Source organism: Conger conger, chromosome 12 (genome assembly GCF_963514075.1).
Source record: "Conger conger chromosome 12, fConCon1.1, whole genome shotgun sequence".
NCBI lineage: Eukaryota > Metazoa > Chordata > Actinopteri > Anguilliformes > Congridae > Conger > Conger conger.
Genome location: NC_083771.1, coordinates 22438211 through 22459320, shown reverse-complemented (window position 1 = coordinate 22459320; position 21110 = coordinate 22438211). Strand labels below are relative to the sequence as shown.

The window sequence follows — 21110 nt, the reverse complement described above, 5'->3', positions numbered from 1 at the left end:
ATTAAAATGCATAAGCAAGGCATCTGCAGAGTGGTGTCATGCATCACTTAAAAAAAGGAATGTCACACCATGTTTTTGTGAAATTATGACCTGTGAATCAAAGAAAACAGAGACTTAAATATTCACCTTATGTAGCAAAACATCCCCCCATCACATTTTATCTGACAGAACGTTCCCTCAGGCCACACCAGCAGAGAACCGCCAGACCCACATCTGGGAAACATGCGCCGCAGGTTCCTGGGAGTGCCTGCACGCGGGTCATATTTCAGACTCAAAAAGGGAGAGTGAGGGAGTGGCGGGCCCTTATCAACAACACAGGCTTTTACCGAAGTAGGTGGGGGCAAGCGCCCCGGCGAGGAGAAACGAAAGTGCAAGAGACGCTTCAGGTGAGCATATAAACCGCACGCGCCTCCGACTCCCGTCATTACCCTCCCTCGACACCAGCGGCACCCAGCAGAGCAACACGACATGGACAAGAGCCGTGGAGCCACCTCAGCCCTCAGAGCGCCAGCTCTCCTCCTCCTGGTCTTGGTCCTCTGCAGCTATGCAACAGGTAAGGAAAATTATTTTATTATTATTTTATTTTTTTACTATTTTCAAAACAAAATTCACATTGTTGGATCACGAGGTGAGATTTCTGGCATTTGTTTTGATATTTTGTTTTTGTCAAAGTTTTTTTGATTGGCCAAAGGAGATTTTTAGTTATTTACAAAAGCATAACAGCCTGCAGCTGTATATTCTACCAAATATATTTTCTTGCTTGAGACCAAATGCCCCCATACCAGCCACAAGTTGTCAAAAATTGACATAAAGTGAGCTATCGTTTTCAACGCAAGAGAGCATACTGATGCGGCTACTTCTTTGCCATCACATTACATTTCACAGATGCTCTTATCCAGAGCGACATACACAAATGTTGTATTTTTACATACAGTAGGATTCATTTATATGGCTCGATATATACAAAAGCAATTTGGTTTAGGTTGCTCAAGGGTGCAAGGGCACAGTGCATCCGGGGAACCAAATCTGCTTTCTACCCATGCCACACTGCCACTATATATCACTGCTTATATCTTACCCACTGCTGCAGAGCTCACCAACATCTACATTCAAAAGCAGGGAGACAAATTTCAGCATTCAATGTCACTAAAATAACTTATTTTTACAAGATAAAAGTGCTATGGTGCACATTTGGTGTTGATATTTTGACAGACTATCACAAGTGTACTCAGAGATTGGAATACACGAGTCATGTTCACCCACAGAATAACAGAAATAGGGGATGGAATGGTGGTTACCAGGTTATTATACACCACAATCAAGGTTTAGGCATTTTGCAATATATTATCAGAGAGAAAATCCATTAGGGACCAATTTGGTACAATATGTTCCTTAGACATCAGCGGCAGTCTTCCGACAGAGCGCCACAAGATGTAAGTCAGGCACCCAAAAACTGGGATTTTTGGAAGTGTCATTACTGCCTGTCCGTCATAGGGAAACAGCAGGTGGTACATACAGTTACATGCAGAAAGACGCTTCCTCACTGCTGGGGAAGTCATTCAGTGTCAGAAACACTTTAAAGCAAATTACTGACCGCTTAACAAGAAAAATACCCATTCCCACCATTCAGAACAAAATACTTCTTTTCATATTATATTTTCATAAGTTTTGCCTATGCTATAACCTTAAAGAGCACAATGTGGCAAAGGTGAAATTGCTTTTCCATGTTGAAAATCATTTCATAACACCTGAAAACCACCTGGAGTCAGTAAATATTTTATCATATGTTCACAGTTGTGGCACATCTATTTAACTGTTCATTTTGTTGGATTTGCAAAGGTTAATTTCCTTTGAGAACCACACTGGAAATAAACGTTTTCTGTAATGCGTTTGTGTTCTTTTTTATGCAACTATAACATACTATATACTTTAATCCAAAATTACAATCCAATCCAGTCCAATTCATGCGATCGTCTTCTTGCAGCAAACACTGACGAAGTCTTGGACTGCTGCCTGTCCACCAAAAACAAGTCGATCGCACACCAAAGACTGAAGGGTTACAGTATCCAGACCGAAACAGGTGGCTGCCGGATACCTGCAACGATGTAAGTCTCACACCATGACTGTCTGCCTGGAGCCCAGACTGCTGGCTGGCACATCCTGTTCACCCTTGATCTCTGAATTAGGATAGAATAAGGCCATACATGGTAAAAAAGAAAAAAAGAAAAAGAAACTAGGCTTAGAGGAGATGCGTGCTAGATGCAGAATGATGCTGGGATGGGTTCAGTCTAAAATTAACACTGAGCTCTCCCAAATGGGAAACCAGGAGAGAATGTTTCGTTCAGTTTGTCACATACTATAACACATAGCAGAACCTGGCCAATGCTGCATTCTGATATGCCATTCTGAGAGTTGATGTTACAGTATGTTATTCAGACATGTTTACAGTACAGAGTATACCATCTAGAACCAAACTAATGCTTCTGTCCAATGCTGCTTTCAGATTCATCACTAAAATGGACTTGAGACTCTGTGCCCCACCAGCTCGCAGTCAGAAATGGGTTGCAAAGCTCATCAAGAAACTGGACAGAAAGAGAAAACCAAAGAGGAAAAGGGGTAAGGTGCTATTACATATGCAATTACATATGCTGTTACATAACATCATAACATCAAGCATCCTGGTTCTATCCTTGACTCTAGTTTGTAACTTAGTCAATTTAAAGAAAATAAATGTTCAAAAAATGCCATTAAAAAACCACTGAAATATGAACTGAAACTCCTTGAGACCATAATATCACCCATGATATTAGATTTGTTGTTTGAACCTTCCCCACTGAGATCTCTAATTTCTGTACTTCTCACACTCCAGGTCAAACTGTAGCATTCCCATTAACTTCCCCACAAAAATAAGTCATTAGACTGTACTCAAGGCCATCTCACTGCAAGCAGTTTCCTCATTAAATGTGTTTTCCCAACAGGAAGGAAGAATTAAAAGAACACAAAGGTCTTCGAGGTCAGAAATTTCCAGGTCTTTAGCGTGATGGACCCAACTTGTACTAAAATGGAAGGGCTGTGTGCCTGTAGCCTTATAGGAGAGCATGGATTGCCAAAGTACCAAAAATAAGCCACATAAGCTAATAGCCACCGTAAGGGGTTACATTTCTTGGCTATGTAACTATTTCAGCCAAACTAAGAGCTCAATGGTTGCCAACATGGTCTGTGAATCAGTCTTTGTGGTGCGCGGGGAAAATAATATCTGTCATATATATACTTTTTATAATTTTACTTTTGTACAAGTCTGTTATCATTAAAACATATAGATTCCGTGCGCACAAATACTGTGAAAAATGCTGTGAATTTTGCTGTGAATTTTGTATTATACATGTTGATTTGTATGTAATAAAACATTAATCTAAGCACAGTGTTTACATGTATAAGCACTTTAGTCCCGTTCATGTGAGTTGATCCATACAGCATTCAAGCCATGCTACAATGCACAACAGTAGTGACCAATGAAGTGAATTGAAACATATAATAATATAAAAATTACAGATAGGTACTTCAACTTCAAGGTAGTTTACTTGTCATGTTCCAAGGCCACATAAAAAACAATGAAAACAATAAATGACATGACATTCCCCCTACACTAGTCCACTCATAGCACATTGTGACATAGCAACAGGTGCGGTAAGAACAGTGACAATAACACATATCTAGTGCAATAAAATAAGGTGCAACATAAAGTACCACATATCAGTAACAGTACTTCCCTGAAGGCACAGGTCTGATTCATGCTAGCTTCTTTCCAATTCTTTCCAGCGTATTATGACTCAGCTGTTGATGTACTTGGAAAACTGCCTATCTGCCTGATTACATCTTTCATTGAGGTATTTTTTTCCATTCAGAAAATGATCCTTGATACCCTTTGATGAAGTAAAGTAAATAAGGCTTCCTATTGCATAGTATACTTCAGAAATTCTGGGGAATACCTGGATGTCCCTTTGTGAAGGGGCTCAGGAGCAGGTAATACTTTAAGAAGCCAAAGTTATGCAAAGAACAGCCCTTATGGCAAATAAAGAGAAGAATGAAAGCCTCTTTGGTCTTCATCACAATGGACTGTGGGCTAATGTAATACCTGGTTTGATTCCTGTAAATATAGTAAAATATTTCACATTTATCTATCAGTCTATCTGGATGTATGTGTGTCCTGCTTGATTTCCCCAAATATTACTGCTAGGCAAAGTTCACCTTATCTTACCTTATTATATCTTACCTTTTGGGCCTGGAATCCCACAGCAATGCCCTGCCTCCCTAAGGCATGCCTTTGGTTCATCCGCTTGTCCGCTGTTAACCTCGGGAAGGAACACAAACCACATTTTCTAGTACACAGTCTGTTATTGTGCAATCAACCCATCAATCAATCAATAACTTCAATAAAATAAATCAATCAATCCATCCATCCATAATCCTTCTTGTTGTTTGACACCACAGTGCTTTTACAGTGTAGTACAGTATTTCTAGGTCATGGTCATGACATCACACAAACAAGCTTAACATCGGTGGTGTTAATTAATGTTGAACATGTGTTCAGAGAGATAGTCTTCAGTCTTTGCTTTTTAGTTGAAGGAGCGTAGACAGCCTGCATTTCTTCACTAAATCGCAGATAAATATTTGATTGTAGGTCATAAAGTGTAAAAATTAAAATTGTTCAAATAGTTAACATGCATAACGTGCATATTTTCATCTCACTTGTAGGGACTTGTGGTCAAAGTTTCAGTCCAACATTTCCATGAATTCCGTGAGCAACAGGTCCCTCAGCCTGAAACCGCAGATTAAGTCTTTCACAACAGTTTAATCAGAACTGAGATGATCACATCGGTACTGTACTGCCCACCTCTGCTCTTCTTAGAAAGAGGAAGCACACAAACTGAGAGGGAGGAGAGGAAGGGAGAGGAGAGGAGAGGATGAGGGGGGAATGTAATGAAATCCTGCGTCTTATAAAGGGAGTGAGAGGAAGAAAGGCCAGAGTGAGTGTTGGAGAGTCCCCCCTCCTGATTTACCCCGCCCCCCCCTTCTGATACCCCTATCCCTGTCTAACCCCCCCCCCCCCCAAAAAAAAAAAAAAAAAAAAAAAAATGCACTTATGATGACGACTATATGTTTAGAACAGCAGTCCAGGTGTATTTTTCTAGTTCTGGATGTGATGCTTTGACTTGTGGTAGAACCTATGCACTTGTAAGTCGCTTTGGATTAAAAGCGTCTGCCAAATGACTAAAATGTAAATGTAAATGTAAATGTCTGGGAGTGAGCTTTGATGCCCATATAGCCTCCAGGCATTCCCACCAACAGAGCGCAACCATGACGACAGGCATCACGCTCTGCCTCGGTGTATTCCTCCTGCTCTGCTGCTTCAACGGTGGGTCCTCCTTCTCCCCTGCTGCCAGTCACTACTTCACCATGATGGGTGAAGGGGACGGGGTCTGTGTGCGCTGTTATTGCATCACACGCGCTGTTATTTTATCACACGGGCTTGAGTGTGCAGTTGGTATGGTGAGCATTGCTATTGTTCATCTTATTGTGTGAGAAATGTTACCATCATACTTTTTTTTTAAAGAAAGAGTTCCATTAAGTCTATTACTTCTGTATTTTTATCACAGGGAGAGTTTGCCAATTTTGGGACATGACATATTGAAATGTTTGATATTTTAGCCAAATGTTGTGATAAATGGCAAATATGAAGCATCTTATCGCGGTGGTCTGTGGTTAAACTGGCATAAGTGCACTCAGCTCATTAGTAATTCATTTGGGCAGTGTAATTGGTGACAAGGAAACCCAAAGAAGAACATACCGGGAGGACTAGAGTTTCCCACCCCAGATCTTACAGCATCACTGTCTTCTCAGTCTGATCTCACAGTTAGATATGATGTCACACAAGGAAAGGAATGAGAAAGCAAACAATGAGGGCAGTTTACATAATCTGGAAACTGATTCCCAGCGCTACTCTCGATAAGATTTGAGCAGTTGACTTGAGTGGGTGAAACGTGTGGGATTTTACAATTCTGGGAAATGAACATTCCTGTACGTGCGTACACGTTCATGTTCTCTACACGTTCTCAATACGTGCTTGAAATCTATTGTAGTGTGTCAAGGACCTTGACCAAAAAAGAACAAGAAAATATTTGCAAATGATTCAGTAGAAAAGAAAAAGATCGTAATTCTAAAATTGAAATCTCAATGAATAGTAATGATACAAGTATTTAAGTAGGTTTTATTCAGCTTTTAAATATGGAGACTCATTGGTTGAATTTAAACTAGCTGTGTTAGTCTGACAATAGCAGGCTTATAGCATTTAATACCCCGAGTAGAAATTACTCAAAACTGTACTGCAAATTGTTGCCCTTTTCTTTTTTTACTATAAACAGTGACTTCATTTTTTTTTAGCATGCATAAAAAAGTCATATAAATATATCCATCTGCACTTTTACACATTATAAACTAGACTTCTAGACTACAGTTGCAGAAGAAGGCAGGCTATGGAATCCTGCAGACCACCCAACTCCTCTTCCATCACATCAAAGGAAACTAAACTACAGTGCAGGAATAATGAAAACGATATGCACCACTAAAAACAATCAGCCTGGGTTCAGAACAAATATCTGATAAATATTTCGGATTGCATCAGATCAAAGAAAGAAAGCCTCAGTTGGCCTCCGTGACAACGTCTCTCTCTCTCCACTCCCACAGTCGCTCAGGGCGAGCTGGCTGTGGACTGCTGCCTGAGGGTCAGCCACACCAGAGTGCTGCCTCACTTCGTCAGGGGCTACCAACGGCAGGTCGGGGGCAACGGCTGTGACATCAGCGCGGTCATGTGAGTGCCTTATTGGCCGGGACTATCCCACGGTTCCAGGTGGAAGGCCTGCCCACGGTGGCAGACCTCACTTCACCGCCCTTTTCCTTCTGCTCGTAGCTTCATCACCCGGAGGAACCGCAACCTGTGCGCGCCTCCTGCCGCTGCCTGGGTGGAGGCCCTGACCGCCCAGCTGGACAAGGAGAGGAAAAGGTGCCAGGACAGGGCGCTCAAGGTAAGCAGCCCTCCCTGTTGTGTGCTGGTGCTCTCGAATGCTTCATGCTTTTTGAAATTCTCCCATCCCTGGGTCACACTAGAGCAGGTATACTCAAATCTGGCCCTCAAGGCCAGTATTACTGTGGTATTACCAGTGTTTCAGTCTTCCCCTCTAGTCAGGCCTGGTTTAAACCTGGGACACCAGGGGAGTTACTGGCCAATCATTGGCATTTATCAATTGATTAACTATCACAGATAGAAAGAAAAGCAGCAGTTCTACTGCCCTCATAGGCCATGTTTGAGTATTCCTCTCTATAGTCAACTGTGCATTGGCCCAAGGATGGAGGGCTGCTGACTGCAGTCTCCATTTGTATTGTTCAGGTTCAATACCAGACCGTGGGGCCCATCAATGTCCTAGAACAGTAACTTAACAGGATCAACCACCCAACAGCCCAGCAGTGTTTCAATTACTGATGTGAATGTCTGTTGAAAGTGAACAATATAATATACAGCGAAAAAGATGAATAAATAATGGCTGTCTCATGATCTACCTCAGCCATTCTCAGGACCCATGACTTGGGAAAGGCTGCTGTAAATCATTGTAAATTGTAAATCACTGGGTAAAGTCCCAGTAAATCACTGGGTAAAGTCCCAGTAAATCACTGGGACCCACAAGGTTGGTGGTTCGATCCCCGGTGTAGCAACAATAAGACAATAAGATCCGCACAGCCATTGGGCCCTTGAGCAAGGCCCTTAACCCTGCATTGCTCCAGGGGAGGATTGTCTCCTGCTTAGTCTAATCAACTATACATCGCTCTGGATAAGAGTGTCTGCCAATGCCATTAATGTAATCTAAAATGCAATGACTGACACCTCTATTTTCTGACTTGAGCAGAGGAAAAGGTGTAGGACATTAAGGTTCTGATCACGTCTCGCTGAGGAGTGCAGCTGCCAGAGTCTTTGGGGACCCCGCCATTTCAATGTTCAGACGCCTGTCATCGCAACTGCTCTTTCTCTCACAGAACTGCCTTCTCTAATGCACTTCTGCAAGATGGTTTGCTGTATTGTCCTCATCTGTTCACTTGACAAAGGAGCAAGTTTTTATTCTCCACAATCCTACTTATTACTATTCCAGTTATTCCAGATAGCTCCTCCCACAGTTTTTAAGCTAACATAGCACAATTAATTCACAACCATAAACTTCCTTACCTCTATTATGTTGCTTGTATGTTGTTAGACTATACTCAAGACTTTAAACTATAAAGCTTTAAAAAAACAGCTAAGTCATGAATTCTGTAACTAGCAAGCTACTAGCAAGCTCACTGCACCTAACACAAGCAAACTAATGTAGTTTGAAGTATTAGCTGCTACTGCATGCTATTTTGCTGATGATTCTATCTAAAGAGTACAGTCCATTAGACTAAGCAACAGACAATCCCCCCTCGAGCATTGTGGTGTTAATGGCCTTGCTCAAGGGCCCAACAGCTGCATGGATTTTATCATGGCTACATGCATGCCATACATCACATATGATTGCTTAGCTGCCTTAGGTAGGTTCAGGTACATTTCCACTGACATCTATATTGTTTTTCTGCTTATGGCTGCCGCCATTCTATGTCTAGCCAGCAGTGTCAACCCAATAGGACATACATACTAACATTAGCTTGTAATTGGCTAGCTAATGGTTGTGTCACATTAGCTAAAGGTTCTATGCATGCATTGGCTGGAAAATAAATGGATGTCAACTCGGCAACTATAGTGAATGATGATTCACCAACTGAACTCAAATAGTCATTTTTATACCTTGTGAAAAATCTTTCAGTATATAGAGAAAAATATGAAAAATATATTAGTATATTCAAAGTATAATTAATAGAAACCATAATATACGTCAAGACTGAAGTATTCCAACTGTGTTATACTACTTCTTCACATGGGGTGATTGCTGGATAGATATACTAATATTGTAATGCAGCTGAGAATGATGCCGAGGACAGATCTGTTGTACAATTTAGGTGCAGTGATGCTGTTGTACTGTAAAGTATCATACTGATTATGAGTATAAATAATGACACTTCATTGCTGTACAATAATGTACTTCATTGCTCTACAATAATTCTGTAGAATAATATAGGTATACAAATAATATATTACATGGGTGCAGCTAGTGTTCTACCTCTATAATCATGTTTTTTACAGGTACAATAATATAGTGTAGTAGATTCCACAAACCTTTCTCCTACTACTAGTTCTGTTACTGCGATTACATCACCAGCAACACCAACTGCAACCACTACATTTGTAACCACTACTTTCAATTCTGCAATTCAACTGTCTGTGTATTACAAATAATAGCAATACCACTTGATCCATCAGCAAGCAAACATAGCTTCTTCTGGAACTCTATTTCTTATTAAACATATTGGTCCAGTATCACAGACACAGATGATACCTAGTTCTAGACTAAATTAAATTTTGAATGGAGATTCCCTACACAAAGGTCAGTTTAGTTCAGGACTAAGGTTAATCTGTGGCCCATAATTTAATATTACACAAAACAATAATTGACTTCTTTTTTCATGGTTTGAAATCTGTGATGGAATATATGACACCAGTATCTTTGATTATATTGTGACACTGTTACATATATCACAACTTGACTTATGTTGTTATAATTGCAGACTAGTGTTATTTAGTATAAAAAGCAATTACAAATATTCTATATACATTTGAATTGGCGCTAGCAACAGCTTGCTTTGATCTATATGAATAAAATTTCATCCACCCTATGCTGTTATTGAAAATACTGTAAATGTTATATCAATCAGCAATGAATAGCTATGTAGTTTCATAGTTCTGTTCTTTCCCACCTGTGTAGTGGTCAGCAAAAATATAGAAAATTGTATTTAACACTAAGGAAAACATTGATTATTTCTCTCTTGTAAAGTGATTGTAACAGTTGGCAAATTTAAATATAATTTACAAATCAAGCATGAAGAAAGTAATTATAAGCTTAACATATATATCTTTATGTCCATTTTTGACACTGGTATGGTACATTTTAGTTTTGGGGTTTTTCTACAAGCGTAACTTTAGATTATGCAAAAGTTTGTTTTCAATAAAAAAGTGTATTGCCTGATTGCCTCTTGTTTTTTATTGTCATTCATGCAGTAGAATCCGCCATAAACATTACTTGGTCTTTGGGAGGAAAACAGAGTATGTTTCTACTCTATCACAGCTCTGAACAGTTTCTTCAACCAGAGATATCAATCCAAACCAAACATACCTGAGGAATTATTGTATTTATTCTGACTTAAAAATCTCTCAATATACGCCAGAAGGTAATAGATAATGTTCTGCAATTTTCACATTAAAATATGACTTGATATCAGTTGAAGTTGTTCATCAGGAATTAGACATACAGTAGTGCAGTAGCAGTAAAAAAAAGTATACTGGGGTATTGAATATAAACCAATTGAGCTCCGATTGAAATCATAAAAGGCCTTTGTCAGGGCATATTTACAGTGTACATAATTGTGTGTCATCATACACAATTGTTCTTATGTACAGTAGGAAAATAATTATTGATGTAGCAAATATAGCAGTAAGAGTTAAATGAAAACCAGCCTGGTCACACACAAGACATGTTGTTCAACACCTTGATGAGCTGATTGCATCAAACCTTTAGGAAACGCAAGATGCCACCTCTGTTTGTGTGGGAGACCAAGACAGAAAACTGGCGCCATTGCTGTGACAGGTACTGTATGCTACGGAGGAGGAAATACAAGCCACACAATTAGTCTTCCGGAAATGTTAGTCTCCACGGAAATTAAGGTCTAACAGTGTCAGTGAAGGTGAAAGCACATCTGCAAGTGTCCAATTACGTATCTATCCCCATGTGGATTCTTGGCAAATAAACTAAAAAGCCAAGAAAGATGTGAATCTGTCAGAGAAAAACAGATAAAAAATCTATGAAGACATAACAGGAAGAAGGCGGAGTGGGGGGATGATTCACAGTGATAAAACCCTGCAGGATGGAGATATGCTTTGGATTTAAAAGAGCTGTCACCAAACAGGTGTGTCTGGGTGCTACATGGGCTCTTATCTGTAATACAATAAACCTTTTTGTGCCCAGTAAAACTGTATTTTACTGAAATCAGAATTCTGTTAACAAATTACCCATCAGTTACCCATTTTCCTCTCCAATGGCAGAACTATGAGGACTGCTGTGATGTCACCTACATATTTACACTCCAAGTCAGGCTTGCTCAACCCAGGCGCTGCAGACCCATTGGGTTTGCCGGTTTTTGCTGTTCAACAGACCCTGTAGTCATCTAGGTCCGGCGCTGAAGAGCCCCACCCTAAACCAATGAATGTACAAGTAATGGTGTCCAATACCCAAACCAATATCCTCCTGGGAAGACTAAGTTGCTGCTGAAAGACATGCAATTTGGCCACTAGAGGGCATTCTTCCATCTGGGTGAAATCCATCCATTATCCTAACCCGCTTATCCTGAACAGGGTCGCAGGAGCCTATCCCAGCATACATTGGGCGAAAGGCAGGAATACACCCTGGACAGGTCACCAGTCTATCGCAGGGCACACACACCATTCACTCACACACTCATGCCTATGGGCAATTTAGACTCTCCAATCAACCTAAACTGCATGTTTTTGGACTGTGGGAGGAAACCGGAGTACCCGGAGGGTACCCACACGAACACGGGGAGAACATGCAAACTCCGCACAGAGAGGCCCCGGCCGACCGGGATTCGAACCCAGGACCTCCTTGCTGTGAGGCGGCAGTGCTACCCACTGCACCATCCGTGCCGCATCTGGGTGAAATGAAAAACCCAACACCCCAGCCATCCTTTGGACAAGACATTGAATTGAGATCCTGGCTCACTGCGGTCATTACATCATGGCTATATGACACTTGCTTTCCCCACAAACATTGATCCTTGCGACTGCAAGAGAGTTTGATTTCCTCAGTTTGATGACACCATCATTCTTGTTTTTACATGTACTGATTGCAACATTGCAGCGCCAGGGCGAGAAAACAATAGACCTGTTGAGTGGTGGACACTTCCGTGAATCTACTTTCACAAAAACGTAATGAAATGTTTTTAATTCCATTCCTGTCAAAGGCTGGCTGTCTATGGATTACAATGGAAAAAATTTGGAAATGAGCTCTGTTGACACTTCTAGGTTGCATAACAGAGAAATAAAAAATAAAAATAAAAATCTTGCCATCACACAATGTAAATCCATTTAAAAAATTAAGGTAAAAATAAGGTGACGCTGCAGTCTCCACAGTGGTCTTGCACAATGGTCTAGGACAAAATAATGACATTACATTACAAGGCATTTAGCAGATGCTCTTATCCAGAGCAACGTACAACGAAGTGCAGATCAAACACAAAAACAAGTGCGAAGAGGACCTGAGAGGACAGTACAGAGTCCTAGTGTGAGCACACAGATACACTCGGACCCCTTGAAGAATACATCAACTTCCAAACTAGCATACTACAGTTGGCAGCTAGAATACCCCGAGTACAACAATACAATAACTAATACAAAACACAACAATATAACTTATAAATGCCGTTATAATCTACGGCATATATAAGACTAATCATGGTGGTGAGTTAGGGAGGGAAAGGTGTAGCCTGAAGAGATGAGTCTTCAGTCCGCGCTTGAAAGAGATCAGAGACTCTGACATCCATTCTGACATTCGGGAGGTCATTCCACCACTGTGGGCTCAGGACAGACAGCAGTCGTGAGTGAGAAGTGCAGGTGTGGCGAGGGGGAGGCGCCAGACGGCACGAAGTGGCGGAACGGAGGGGTCTTGCTGGTGTATAGGTCTTGATAAGTGATTGGATATATTCAGGGGCTGATCCCTTAACTGCCTGGTACGCGAGCACCAAAGGTTTAAATTTGATGTGAGCCATAACAGGCAGCCAGTGGAGGTTGCTGAGCAGGGGGGTGACATGTGAATGTCTGGGAACATTGAATACCAGACGGGCTGCAGCATACTGGATCAGTTGTAGGGGTCTGATGGCAGATGCTGGAAGGCCAGCCAGTAGATAATTGCAATAATCCAGGCGGGACAGGACCATTGCTTGGACAAGGAGCTGAGTGGAGTAGGTGGTGAGAAAGGGTTGGATTCTCCGAATGATGTACAGGAAGAACCTGCATTCCCGGGTCACTGTAGCGATGTTCTCGAAGAAGGACAGCCTGTTGTCCATCACCACTCCAAGGTTTCTTGCACTAGGGGATGATGTCACTGTGGTATCTCCTAGTGAGATGGAAAACTAGGCATATACACTTGGTTACAAAGCCAAACCTACATGTAGTTCAAATACAGTGTATTTAGACACTGAAAACCATGCAGATCCATTGCATGTTTTAGACCTCAAGGATTGACCTGCACTCAGACAAGCAACATTATGGCCCACAGTCCATTGTCCCTGCCTAGTACAGATTATGCCTTTTTGATTGTTAATCTCTTGTCAGGTGCATTGACTGCAGGACAGCCAATCAGCAGGGAAGTTGTTCCAAGCACGTTGGAGAACTTGTCACAGTTCTTCTGTAGACTTTGGTTGGCTCCTTGCTTCTGATCTCAGACAGCCTTGATCAAGTATGATGATTTTTATGTAAAAAGTAAATTGCTTACAGTAATAAGTTACTTTTAAAAATTCAATACAAAAATGTCTCTGCAAAGTTAAATCTTTTGAAAAATGCATATTTGGAAATCTCAAATGTTCTTTTATACTAACACACACACACACACACACACACACACACACAAAAAGCATATATATAATAAAGTCTAGGGTGCCTAAGACTTCTACACAGTACTGTATGTGTACTGTGCTATGTGTAGCACAACTTTATCTTTTCTAATGCAGGAGGATTTGTGTCCTAGATAAATGTCCATTTGTGGGTAATAAAGTTTATCTTACTTTATCTATAATGCTAATTGGTTAACTGCACAGTACATATTGCATCTTATGTCAGAGCTATGTTAGAGAACTTTACCCTTTACTTGAAACCTGCCATGCCATTCCTATCTTTACAAGTATACTTATTGTATACTTTTACAAGTACACTGCTCTGTTTACTAATGATGGCCATTATATAAATAGAAATGAAGAAGCTTGTAAGTTATTTATTTTAAAAAAAGAAGAAGTGCCAAGTCAATTCCAAAACCAAAGTTCTTTTGGGGAAAAAGAGCTTTCAATCAGCCATATTGCTCAAATTACTGGAAAAGCATAAACTTCTGACAAGTGTACAGACACTACACGGAAAGCAACATGCACAATGCAGAGATGGACAGATTCAACAAAGGTAGAAAGACCGTTTGAATGGGCACAGAAAACTGTGGGGGGTTGACCAACACTTCTGGTAAACCAGGGGATATGCCTCTATCCTACAACTCCTTCAGAAATACCTTTAAATCAGGATAGCACAAAATCACTCTGAGGAAGGCTGTTTCACTGATATCTGAACAAACTACAAAGGCTATTTCTATTTGCCTTTATAAATAGGATGGATGAGAGGGATTTTTACTTATTAAACAGAAAAAAACTCCAACTGGTACATAGTCATACCGTCTTTACACACTGGAGAGATCTTTGAGAGATACAACCAGACTGCTGACAATTCAGAGCAGTTAGGATTTTAAGATGGCTTAAGATGGTTTAAGCTGTATTTTTGACATTTCTAGCTGGTGATAGCTGATCTGTGGCTAGTCAGAGCTGGTTTCTAGCTGGACAAAGCTTGTCAAAGCTGGTAAAGCTGGTAGAGTAGGCTGGTGGTCAACCAACGCGCGAAAACCGAACTAGGCGGAAGAGGAGCCTTGCGGCTTCTCTCTGTTGGAATGTTTATATTATAAAATACTTAGCCACCAAAAACCAAAAAGTTAACAGCCAAGTGGTGTAGGAGACTGTAATGCCTCCTAAAAAGGAACATCTATTCATGGAGCAAACTCTGAAAGAAATGAACGAACAACTGACAAAACTGATGCAGGAGGTGAGTGAAGTATCGGCTAAACAAACAGAGCTGGTGTCTCTCCTGACTGAAGTTGCGGAACTTAAAAGAACGGTAAAGGAAAAAGAGGCGAAAATAACTGTTCTTGAAGAAAAAGTGGAAAAGCTACAGAAACTTGAACGAAGAGTCGAAGACCTAGAAATATTCACAAGAAAAGAGGATGTGATCATAAGTGGATTGGAGGTTAATCCGAGATCCTGGGCAGCAGCGGTTTCGAGGAAGCCGGGTGACGAAAACCCCACTCTGGAGGAACAACAATCCATCGAAACGCAGGTAGAACATTTTTTGCATTCCAGGGAAATATTCTTCGATAAGCGAAACATCTCTGCCTGTCATATGCTACCACCAAGAGATCAGAAAGCAAAACCTGCAATCATAATGAGATTTGTAAACCGCAAACACAAAACAGACCTACTCCGGCAATGGAAAAAGCTTGTTGATACTCAGGTATTTATCAATGAACATCTCACATCGAAGAATGCAGAGTTAGCCAGAGAGGCACGACAGCTGAGGAAGAAGAATAAAATAAAGTCAACATGGACCAGGGACTGTAAAGTGCTAATACGGTTGAACGGGTCCACACCCGCTGACGAGAAGGTGAGGATGGTAAGAGAGATGGCCGACCTGGACGAATATAAATGATGAAAGTCACTCTTTTTTCCAGCATGTCTGGGGCTCACTGGCAGTTGAAAATGAAAAGAATTGCCTTGTTTTGCCTAATCTATCCCTGTTTATTTTCTACACATATTTTGGATGAACTCTTTACTGGAAGTCACTCAGAGAGGCCCTCTGGACAGGGTGGTAGGCCTAGGCCTAGGCTATATCTCAGGCAGCCTTCTGGATCATCGTCTATCCGACTCCAACCTGGTTCTGGCTCTAAAACGCCCAAGATTTGGGATCTGATTTTTTGGCAATTACTTTGCTTTATTTTTTGCTGCTTGGGATGTTATTTTTCCTATTCATTCAGACCTGTCTTTTGCCAAGAAACTGTTGCATGGGGAACACCCGCTCTGACTTTACTCTTTAATAGGCTCAAAGCTGGAAACCTTTTTGTTTGCTGGGAAGTAGGCCTAAGCATGATATTATTTTTTGATGGGTCGCTAGGATTCTGGACTCTTTTTTTGACTGACTCTCTTCTCTATTTTTGGCTGATCTTTTTGTTCCTGGTGTGCACGTTGCAAGGAATGTTTTGGTGTGCATGCGTGAATGAGTGTGAACCTGTGATTATGAGTGTGAAGTATGAATGGATTTGGTGCTTGATCGGAAGCGTGATATTACTGCAAATCTACTATGGCTTCTGTTGATATAACCAATACAGGGACGACTGTCCCCCCCATGGACTCTCTAGTCTTCAACCCATTTGAGCGAAACATGGACAATGATGGTATTTATGATTTTCATTTTAATCCAGACATCAATCAAATTGACCTACATTCTTTAAAACTGTCTTGTAAGTACTATTCTGAAACTCAAATGAATAATTTGACTCACACTCTCATGGATGCTAACCCAGATCTAAATGCTTTTTCCACCTTCCATTTGAATATTAGGAGTCTCCCTAAAAACTATGATACATTAAAAACCTATCTGTCTACTTTATCACATTCTTTCTCAGTTATGGCCTTCTCGGAAACATGGTTAACAGATGATAATTATAGCCTATACCCCTTCTCTCAATTTAATGCAGTTCATTCCTGTAGAAATGTCAAAAAAGGAGGAGGAGTCTCACTTTATATATCTAAGATGTACAACTTTATTCCCAGAAAAGAACTTAGTGTTGACCTTGATACTACTACTGTGGAATCAATATTCGTGGAAATACCATCATGTCAGAAACTTCTTGGAAAGAGCATTTTGATCGGTTCCATATATCGACCACCTGATTCGGATATAAATACTTTTATTGATGCACTTCATTCCACACTTGATAGAATCAACAATGAATCCAAACTATGTATTCTACTTGGTGACTTCAATATCAACTTGCTTAAAGGTGATCTCACAACTACAACTGACTTCCTAAATGTATTCTATTCTTATAATTTTTCCTTCAATTACTAAACCTTCCTGCATCACAAACTCATCAGCTACACTTATTGACCATATTTTCCTTAATTCAATGGATTTTGAGATCACTTCAGGCCTCTTGATATGCGATGTCTCTGATCATCTCCCTGTTTTTCAAATCATTCATCTTAATGAATCTTCCAGTGATAGTAGGCCTATGGCTCCTTTGAATATACCAATTAAATGCCGTAAATTCTCGAGAAATAACTTTGACGCCTTCAAATCAGCCATTGGCTCCACCTCATGGGATGAGGTTCTCATGATGCAAGATGTCAATAAAGCCTATGAATTATTTATTGAATTATTCAATTTGGCCCTTGATTCATCGTTTCCTTTGATTACGACAACAATCAGAAATAATAACTCTAAAGGAAAACCATGGATAACAGATGAACTAAAGAGGCTATCCCGTAAAAAAAATAACCTCTATAGGAAATCCATTATAACCCCCACCCCCATAAATATTGAAACATACAAGCAATGTAAAAACCGATTCACAACCCTAGTAAGAAAAACAAAGAAAAAATTATATTCTGATAAATTCACATTAGCATCAAATGACATCAAGGCAACATGGAGCCTCATCAATCATCTTATGAAACGCAATAAAAAATCATCAGCTACTCCTATGGAAATGAATGATACTAAGGGATCTCTTTCCAACCCAACGGATATTGCTAATGGTTTCAATGATTTCTTTGTAAATGTTGGTCCTGAACTTGCCTCTAACTTTAAGAACTCTAATGTTGATCCTTGTGACTCGATCAGGGGTCAGTATTCTTCACTCCAAAATCTCGATCCTCCAACTCCACAGGAAGTCCGAGACATCGTCATGTCTCTAAAGAACTCAGCTCATGGTCATGATGGAATCAAGAGTATCCTTATCAAGGAGACAATTGATCACATCATCACACCTCTTACTCATATTCTTTCTTTATCTCTTCTGTCTGGCACCATCCCCCACGATCTAAAAATCGCAAAAGTCATACCCATATTCAAATCAGGTGATTCTAAGGAATTTAGTAACTACCGTCCTATTTCAATTCTTCCTTGTATCTCTAAAATCTTAGAAAAACTGATCTATTCTAGACTATCCAATCACCTTGCAGTAAATAATATATTATACAAACACCATATGGATTTCGTAAAAAATACTGTACCGAGTATGCCATAATACAGCTCGTTAATTATATCTCATCAGCTCTTGATAACAAAAAATTTGCCCTTGGTGTCTTCCTGGATCTAAGCAAAGCCTTTGACACGGTATGCCATGCTATACTGCTTGCCAAACTCAAAAGATATGGAGTGAAGGATACTGCCCTTAAACTGTTAACCAGTTACCTTGTCAATAGAGAGCAATATGTCCATCTAAATGGTGTTTCCTCAAAGAAATCTAAGATCACATTTGGTGTCCCCCAGGGCTCAGTCCTGGGTCCTTTATTATTTTTAATCTATATAAACGATATGGCCATGTCATGTACAAATCTCCTTCCAGTTCTGTTTGCGGATGACACAAATCTCATAGCTTTCCATGATGATTTTCACTCCCTGATCAGAATTGTTAATAATGAACTATCTATTGTAGCGCAATGGTTCCAACGAAACAAACTAACCCTCAATGTGAAGAAGTGCAACTTCATGATCTTTTGTAACATAAATAAACACTACCCAAAAGAACTAGCCAAAATTCTCATAAATAATGCTGAAATCAATCTAGTCCAGCAAACTAAATTCTTAGGCATCATTATTGATAGTGATCTCAAGTGGTCTAATCACATTGACCTAGTCACCAAAAGATCTTCAAGGATGCTGGGCATATTGAGGAAAGTTTGTCCCTTAGTTCACTCTTCAGCTCATCTTACTCTATATTATAGCTTCCTGTTCCCTTTCATCAAGTACTGTAACATTATCTGGGCAGCGACCTATCCTACATATCATAATAAACTACATACAGTACAGAAGAAATACTTAAGGTTTATCTCCCACTCAAATAGATATGCACCATCCGCCCCCCTTTTAAAAAAATATAACATATTGCCGATTGAAAAAGTGAACACATACCAGATATGCATATTCATCCACAAATTCATGTATAGAAAACATGAACTTCCAGACACCCTTCAGAATCTATTTATTGCCACCTCCAATGTCCATTCACATCAAACAAGACACAGCAACAATAATCTACTCCTATCGCGCTCACAAACATCAAGACACCAGTATAATCTTTCCGTTAGAGGCCCAAAGCTGTGGAGTGAACTAAGCCCTCAACTGAGATCTATGTCCTCACATACTGTGTTTAAAAAACATTTGAAAAAATATCTAATGTCTACCTAAACTGCTACTCAATATTCATCTCAGTTATTTGTTTCTCTTCTTCTTGTATCATCCCATGTTTAGTCATCATCCTATGTTGTCTGTTTCTTTTTTCTCGTATCATCCTATGTTCAATCATCATCCTATGATGTCTGTTCCTTCTTTTTCGTATCATCCTATATTCAATCATCATCCTATGTTGTCTGTTTCTTCTTTCTTATATCATCTTATGTTTAATCATCATTCTATGTTGTCTGTTTCTTCTTTCTTATATCATCTTATATTGAATTATCATCCTATGTTGTCTGTTTCTTCTTTCTCGTATCAACTGATGTTTAATCCTTAAACATTCTATTTTCTTTTCTTTCTCGTATCAGCCTATGTTGGATATGGATTGGCTACATTTTATTTTGCCCGCTAAATGTACTAAATGTAGTAAGTGTTGGCTAGGTGTGGAGCTCTGTACAAGCCTGTAAGGGCTTCGCTCCCACCTTGCACAGATTTGTACTAAAATTTGTGCTAAATAAATAAACCTAAACCTAAACCTAAAGTTGACTGTATAGGCTGGTGACCATCTGGTGACCAGTTAAAAGTGTTGAAAACTCAACTTAAACCATATTGACTACCTTAGGCTGTTTAAAAATGGAATGTTCAGCACTTTTTAAAGTTAATTATTTGCTATTCCTTAAAAATATCCTGCATCCTATCTGGCTCATACATCTTACGATGGACAATTTGCTTGCATTGCAGTCCAATGCTCAGTGTGGTCTGTATTTTCAAGGCTTTTGGCTGCACAGACAAGAATGGTGAAAAATACAGGTGGTAAGGCTGCTATTAAAGAAATGTAGCATAACTATATTATTAAAAAGTAACAAAGGATTTTACAGTTTACCGTTCACGGCTCAATAACTTTTTTTCCTCAGACCAACAACTCCACCTAGTGTTTAACTATCTTTTTTTTTATGATATTTTTTTTCCCTTCACAATCTGTGGTCTACCAGGTCATTTGATATTGTTAGGCTCATCACTTTCTTGTTTCTGAACAATGTGTCAGACGTAATGTTTAGGCTGTGTCTCGGTGTATTCAGATTTTTCAGTCTCATGATGGCTTGCATTACTGGCTTGTCCCTCATGTTGAGAAGCAACAACAGACTTCAAATGCAAAGTCCACATCTAGAATCATCTATAGCCCCTTTGTCAGCTTTCTTGTGAATAAACTAATGATGTAAACATGGGTAGCCAAGAAACAGCTGAGCAGCTAAATGTCCAAATATGTTTGCTCCCCAAAAATATGGTGGACTGTGTAGCCTAGAAAAAGAGATACTGTATATCCGAATATAGTTTTAAAAATGCCTTGGATTTATAAGAAACCTTTCACAGAATATGCCCACAAGATGGCGCAGTAGGCTATTAATTTTGTCCTTTAACCATTTAAACACACCCTGAAATAAGAGTCTACTGTGTAGTGCTACAGAATTTAGCTATATATATTATTGTGAATTTAATTCAGACAGTAGCACTGCTGTCAGCCATATGACAGACCATATACAGGCCCGGTGGCATAGCCTGGCGACAGTGTCTTCCAAAATATAAGGTAAAATGTAGGCTATAT

At 39.9% G+C, this 21110-nt stretch overlaps 2 protein-coding genes across 2 annotated transcripts; both read left to right on the top strand.

The window, feature by feature from the left end:
* Positions 1 to 332: 332 nt before the first annotated feature.
* On the top strand, positions 333 to 3416 carry ccl19b (chemokine (C-C motif) ligand 19b). Its single transcript, XM_061215772.1, has 4 exons — positions 333 to 553; positions 1985 to 2105; positions 2504 to 2616; positions 2979 to 3416. The coding sequence occupies exons 1-4, from the start codon at positions 469 to 471 to the stop codon at positions 2990 to 2992; spliced, it is 333 nt and encodes a 110-aa protein (XP_061071756.1). The 5' UTR covers positions 333 to 468; the 3' UTR covers positions 2993 to 3416.
* A 1885-nt stretch (positions 3417 to 5301) lies between these two features.
* Positions 5302 to 8384, top strand: LOC133105571 (C-C motif chemokine 20-like). Its single transcript, XM_061215753.1, has 4 exons — positions 5302 to 5416; positions 6745 to 6868; positions 6968 to 7082; positions 7959 to 8384. The coding sequence occupies exons 1-4, from the start codon at positions 5359 to 5361 to the stop codon at positions 7986 to 7988; spliced, it is 327 nt and encodes a 108-aa protein (XP_061071737.1). The 5' UTR covers positions 5302 to 5358; the 3' UTR covers positions 7989 to 8384.
* Positions 8385 to 21110: the final 12726 nt, after the last annotated feature.

What these genes read in the sequence shown, in the direction of transcription:
- ccl19b (XM_061215772.1), top strand. Translation starts at nt 469, where the DNA reads ATGGACAAGAGCCGTGGAGCCACCTCAGCCCTCAGAGCGCCAGCTCTC. An exon ending in CCTCTGCAGCTATGCAACAG is followed by an intron (nt 554 to 1,984) that starts GTAAGGAAAATT and finishes GTCTTCTTGCAG; the next exon opens with CAAACACTGACGAAGTCTTG. An exon ending in TGCCGGATACCTGCAACGAT is followed by an intron (nt 2,106 to 2,503) that starts GTAAGTCTCACA and finishes TGCTGCTTTCAG; the next exon opens with ATTCATCACTAAAATGGACT.
- LOC133105571 (XM_061215753.1), top strand. Translation starts at nt 5,359, where the DNA reads ATGACGACAGGCATCACGCTCTGCCTCGGTGTATTCCTCCTGCTCTGC. An exon ending in CCTGCTCTGCTGCTTCAACG is followed by an intron (nt 5,417 to 6,744) that starts GTGGGTCCTCCT and finishes CCACTCCCACAG; the next exon opens with TCGCTCAGGGCGAGCTGGCT. An exon ending in TGTGACATCAGCGCGGTCAT is followed by an intron (nt 6,869 to 6,967) that starts GTGAGTGCCTTA and finishes TTCTGCTCGTAG; the next exon opens with CTTCATCACCCGGAGGAACC.